This window comes from Sphaeroforma arctica (genome assembly GCF_001186125.1).
Source record: "Sphaeroforma arctica JP610 unplaced genomic scaffold supercont1.824, whole genome shotgun sequence".
Taxonomy (NCBI): domain Eukaryota; class Ichthyosporea; order Ichthyophonida; genus Sphaeroforma; species Sphaeroforma arctica.
Window position 1 is genome coordinate 33,534 of NW_014039734.1, and position 6,376 is coordinate 39,909.

Genomic DNA, 6,376 nt, shown 5'->3' on the forward strand with positions numbered 1-6,376 from the left:
TATATGTGTGTGTGTGTGTGTGTGTGTGTGTGTGTGTGTGTGTGTGTGTGTGTGTGTGTGTGTGATCCTATCCATCAAATTGATATACAAACGGTTATTTCATCAAAACTTTGACCAGAAGTGCAAACTTGTACTGTATGACATGACAACATACGTTCTGTCCTTGTCCAAGTTCCTCGCTCCTGACTGGCGCACAAAGTCCGCATGTGCCGTTCGTACACCGCCTGTAGTGTCCTATGATCTGCCGTGAGCTGGCACAGTGCATAGTGGTACAGTTCTTCTTATTCTGACAACTGGCCATGTGCGTCAGGACCTCCTTCATGAGCTGGCATGTAGGATCGCATCCGTTGAGTTGACTGCACCTGTGAGCATGCAATAGCACACTCAACTGGTTACGTAGTTCATTGATGTTCCGGTCGTTGGGCATGCCCAGATTACCACTACCGCCCCCCTGTCCGCCCATATCTAGTCCTGCTGCTCCTGGTTGTTGCATGCTAGAGATCTGGTTTCCACTCTGCCCACTATTGGGGTCTAAAAGCGATTCCAGCCCTGCCAAATTTGTGCCACCAATTCCGATATTCGATCCCATTATACTCTGAGTCGAATTTTGCATCTGATTCTGGTTTTGGCTTTCGCTCTGATTTTGAGTCTGGTTCTGGTTCTGGTTCTGGTTCTGGTTCTGGTTCTGGTTCTGGTTCTGGTTCTGATTCTGATTCTGCTGCATCTGGTTCTGGTTCTGGTTCTGATTCTGCTGCATCTGGTTCTGGAACTGATTATGATTTTGTTGCAGATTTCCGTATTGATTCTGATTCATAGGTCGCTGCTGCATTTCTAGCGCATTATCGCCGGACTGGCTCATCCCGTTATTGTTGTTGCCAAAATTAGTGGCTCCGGGCGTTCCGGTCGACATATTCATATTACCCATCCCTAACGCGGATAACCCATCATCTCTGCCGCTCTGGTTGATATCGGACATGTAATTGTTGTCTCGCCCAGAGCCGGAATTCGGGTTCTTGCCTTTACTGGCATCATCTTTTGCACTGTTGTTGTTATCGGCTTTGTTCACTGGCGGCGAGTTTACCCCAGACTTCTTACGACCATCGCCCGTACTACCCGCATCCGGCGTGCCCGCTTTCGTTCTATTTTTAACCGCTTCAGTGCCCAATGACAACAAGCCCTTTCCCAGCGTAACTGGCGAGGCTCTGCCACTCATAGACAATGGCGGTGTCAGCGTCTTGGTCACCGCGCCTGACTCGGTCTTTGTGCTGGTGCCGGACTTCGCATTTGCAGTCGTACCACTCTTCGCAAGCCCTGTATTGCTGCTACTGGATGGAAATCCAAGGCTACTGAGCGACATGCCTAAGGGGGCGTTGGTCTGGCCTACTGACCCATCCCCTGCACCTGTGGCATTATTATTGGTCGCAGCCTCGTCCAGCAGGAGTGATAAGTTGGCATCGCCAAAATTAAAATTGCTGAAAGTATCGGCCGAAGTTCCGCCGCCGACAACTCCGAGGCCGCTGAGAGAAAGGCCGAGATCGCCTGCACGGTGGTAGTGTGATGATATTCAGTGAGATATTGATGACGAATAGAATATATATGCGGTGCTCCTTTAAATAGCAAGGCACTGAAATATTTTGTACCGAAGGTTGTGCATTACAACTGGAAGTGCGGTTGAAAGTTCTTATCTGCGTGATATGATAAATTGTCAGCAGCAAACACCAGTCGATTGCTGTGTATACCAGCCAATGAAGCACTGTAATGGGTGTCTTGAGTCTTGACATTTTTCTATACCGACCATATCTCTCATACTCTAAAATAAATTGACAGTAGCATGTCCTCGATCAAATAAATATCCACACCGCCGAAACCCAAAACCCAATGGCGCGGAGTTGTATGTATTCGTTTGCCATACCTCAAGAACGCCGCCAGTTTCAAACCAAAGCGCAAAGGCATGCATACAGAATCGGATAGCGAATACACTCAAAATTACCAAGCAATCCACCTAACCAACAGATACCAATTGGCAGTACTATAGCACACATACATACCTCCACCCCCACCGCCGGTGTTCTTGCGACTCAGGGCGCCACCCGCGGTGTCACTCCCCGCGGGCGAGTCAGAGTCATCATTGAAGAACTCTGGCAATCCTTCTAGAAACTTCTGGTCTCTATCGGAATCGTCTGATATGGGGAATACAATCATTTAGCGCGAGCACATATGTAAGCTTACGGCATTCCGAGAGTGATGTTGTTCATTGTCAGACGAGTCAGTGAAGAGAAGCGGGATTCAAGCGATAGAAAAGGCCACAAAGTGCCCCACCGATAGAATATCAGCGTGATACACATCCCAATCGTATTCGATTATTGGATAGGTATGTGACGCTTTCATCTAGCACGCTCATCATCTTCTCATACCTGTATACCTTCTGGAGGTTTACTGCGTGTGTACAGAAACACAGACTTCAGGATACGATGATAAATAGGGTCTGCTAAGGTCTTGCGTTTTGCATAGGTATTCGTATGATACGGTGATTGATAAAGTCTGTTCAGGCTATTCGTTTTGCATAGTTATTCGTATGATACGGTGATTGATAAAGTCTGCTCAGGCCATTCGTTTTGCATAGGTATCTATGAAAACTTGCCATTATTAATGGCCATCGAACCTGCGGCTTCGTCCTTCACGACATTCTCTATTCCGTTTTAAAGTGCGCATTTGATTGAAAGCCTTTACAAAAATATGGCCGTATTCGTTGCTTACCAGTGAAGCTATGTAGAAGATGACCGCGTACAATAGCCAACTATCGGAACAATATAGAATACGCGTAGTATGCTGTTCTACCATGCAGATTAATATAAATAGACAAGCTCGTGTATGCAATGCACCCGTTCGACTTTGGGTGTTCAACCGCAGACGCAGCATGACACAAGGCATCATGCGCACATGCTGTTATATTATATTGGTATGAAAGCTATTTGTACATATATTTGCGAGGCGCCTTTAACTAAGACAGTGACAGGCAGGGTTGATACTAAACGCTAGGATGTACGAATGTACGATCATTTGACTTGTGAATTTGTACTGAACCAAAGATGGCACTCCAAAGTCCACAATACCTATGCAACTAACAAACTATTTTATAGCCGTGAACCCACAATATTAAAATGCCCCATCGTATGTACCGCACACTCCAATGCGACGCATAACACACCCCGTACTCGTAGATGTCTCTTACAGAGCATACAAATACAAAATTAAACAACAATTCCAGTCGGGGGATACTTAAAACAATCAACAGTATAAAAGGCTTCGTTTCGCATCTGTTGATGTGGCATTAAGAATTATGATCATGGTAATATTCATTCCACAATAAATCGTGCGCTCAGGTTTTGGAGGCAGCATGTGATGCCGCAATGAAGCTCATCTCTAAGAGTAGCTAGATACAATTACTAAGTATTGCACACCCTACCCATATTTTAAAAAGGTATAACACTCAGAAAAGACCCAGCACGGCGGAACTGCCCCATAACAGAGGCGATGAAAGATGTGTTGTGTAAGGTGCTCATAATCAAACAAAATAGTGCGTCCGAACGAAGGAACAGCACTAGATGATACTGCACACCACAAATGCGAGCAGTACACATACATGTGCGAAAAGATAGAACGTTGTTTGACACATACACCTGAGTGTGAATTTCTTAGTGAACGGTGTGTCAGAAGTGTCCGCATCAGTAAACCAATATATAAAAATACGGTTCAATAAACGATACTCTCAACGAACTTTAAAAGTCCTAGAAGCGAAACAAACTTGTACACGCGTTGCATATGATATCCGGATAAACACACATGCTTACCGTCCATATTTCTAGGTCTCAGCACACCATGCCGAGGTAATTCAATCTCCGTGCTGTCATATATCTATCTAAAGTGAAGTCGCAGACTACCAACTAGATACGATATTCACAAACAACCCTTATATTGCTTGCTTTGATATTGAAGAGCGTATATCCTCTATCCTGGAACGTACTCCGCTTACTTTCCGGAGCTTCTTTGTACGTCTTGTAACTTTTTTGAATATATTGAGCCTGAGTAGCGCATTACAAGCTGTAGTGATATGAAAACAAAACTATAGTACTGTCAGCTTTGCCGCACAACACTGGTATCTCTATCTAACCAGACGGAACTGTCTTCCATCTGCATGTACGTGAGTGCTCGAACGATATACACACTCGGCCTGTGTGTCTGCGTCTCGAACCCCTTCGCTTTAAGCTTTACTGTAGCTATCTCTTGGTCTCTGGCGACGCAGACTGTTCCTCCTGACTATACAAAAGGTCTGTCGGTTGGTTCTGCCGGTATAATGTTTCTGAGTTTCTCCCACCCGAGTCGTCCCTTACGGTTTGACTGTGGTTGGGCCGTATGTGTATTTATTTTCTCCTCAGAAATATACATAAAAAAGTATTTGAAAAATTATATACATCAACTGTACTACAAGATGGTACAAAATTTAATTTCATTAAAAAATAGCGAACCAGTGAGGACTGGGAGTGGGTCTGACTTCTGAGACTCTTAGAGTCTGGTGGGTCACTCACCACTCTGGTCTGGGAATGGTGATGGGCGAGGGTCGGTGAGTCGGTGCGGGTGCAGCAGTTTCTGTTCGCAGTTACAGACAGACTGAAGACTTCTGACAGTCCGAAGTTGTACTCTGACAGGCGACAGCTGAACTGTTTCTTCTGCCGCTTATTTATTATTTTATTATTTTAGTTTGTTGTTGTTTTTTGTGGTTTTTGGTGGTTTTTGTAGAAATAATTGCTTCTTTTTCCTCCCCCAGTGGCACTGGACCTGGAGGCTGGGCTGCGGCTGGACTCCGGACAAAGTAATAAAAGTCTATTTTTATGTATCTATTTTTAGAACTCCGATGAAAACAAACGAAGGTATTCTTCTTGAGATATTAGAAAAAGGTGCAAGTATTTACTTCAGATTAATTGATTTAAAGTTCTCATTGGGAGATTTATGCTATTTTTATTTGTCTATTACTTTTAGAATGTAATCTATAAATATCCGCCCACTCATCTTCTTGTTTGCCCCCCCCCCGAACTCCCCCGGTCGCCCCCCCCCCCGCCTTGATATTCCGCTGATATATGAGCAGTTGAGCACCACTGTATATTTTTATCCCACTCTCCCACGCTGAAAAAAAAAAATCCTCATTTGTCACAGTTTTACACCACAATATCACAACTGATGCGGCTGCAAAACTACCACAGGCCAGCAGCCTCCACAGGTCCATTAACCAGAGTGAGGTTATACAGCTGATGATTTTCAAAGCGACGGACTTACTGAATGCCGTATCACTGTGTGTCGAATTCACACTTTAGGCTAAACTGTGATGCACTTTACACCTGCCGATCTGCTGGTAGGTGCAGCGATACAATTTTCCCACTTTAATTAAGAAACGACAAGTATGAAAGACTCGCACGGCCTATCTGAGCGTCTTAACCACTACTCATGGCTATAGAAGTCTACAAGCAAGAAAGCGAAACGAGTCTATGCATTGAGATTCTTATCCCATACACATATATAATGATCAACATCGACATACCAACATATATATATGTAGATAGATAGATATATTTTATATATATATATATGTATGCGTGTGTGTGTGTGTGTACATATTTATATACATATGTGTGTGTGTGTACATATTTATATACATATGTGTGTGTGCGTGTGTTTGTGTGTGTGTCATTGTGTCATTGTATATATATTGTTTTATATATATATATATATATATATATATATATGTCTGTGTGTATGTGCGTGTATGTGTGTGTTTGTGTATGTGTGTGTGTGTGTGTATGTGGTCATACGTACATGTGTATGTATATGTATAAATATATATATGCATATTTATGCCTAAAGTTTTATGTACAAATATATATATATATATTATATTGTTATATTGTTATATTGTTATATATACATATATATATATATTATTATATTATTATATTATTATGTATTATTATATTATTATATATTCTTCTATTTATATTTATATGTATATATATTATTATATATGTGTGTGTGTACTTCTATTTCTATTTCTCGTTCGATATTTATTCATATATTTACATGTAGATATATATATATAAAAATCTATATATATATATATACTGACTATGTAACTGGATACCTACATATATATGTATATATATTTATATACATATATATATATAAGTTTGTGTGCGTGTATACAGATATCTATATATTTATCTATATATCTATATATGTGTCTGTGTCTTTGTTTGTTTGTGTGTCTGTGTTTGTCTATTCATACTTATAAATATACAAATATCGATATATATGTATAGTCGATATA

The 6,376-nt window shown here is 41.7% G+C and overlaps 1 protein-coding gene across 1 annotated transcript in view; it reads right to left on the reverse strand.

The window, feature by feature from the left end:
• SARC_08770 (hypothetical protein) overlaps positions 1–4,278 on the reverse strand; it is a gene marked incomplete at its 3' end in the record, with an annotated part of 6,753 nt that extends 2,475 nt beyond the window's left edge. The window contains exons 1-3 of the mRNA XM_014297240.1: positions 3,852–4,278; positions 2,049–2,180; positions 155–1,539 (exon numbers count right to left, since the gene is read on the reverse strand). Of these exons, the coding sequence (XP_014152715.1) occupies positions 155–1,539; positions 2,049–2,180; positions 3,852–3,858 (1,524 nt within the window). The 5' untranslated portion in view covers positions 3,859–4,278. The remainder of the gene's footprint in view (positions 1–154; positions 1,540–2,048; positions 2,181–3,851) is intronic.
• Positions 4,279–6,376: the final 2,098 nt, after the last annotated feature.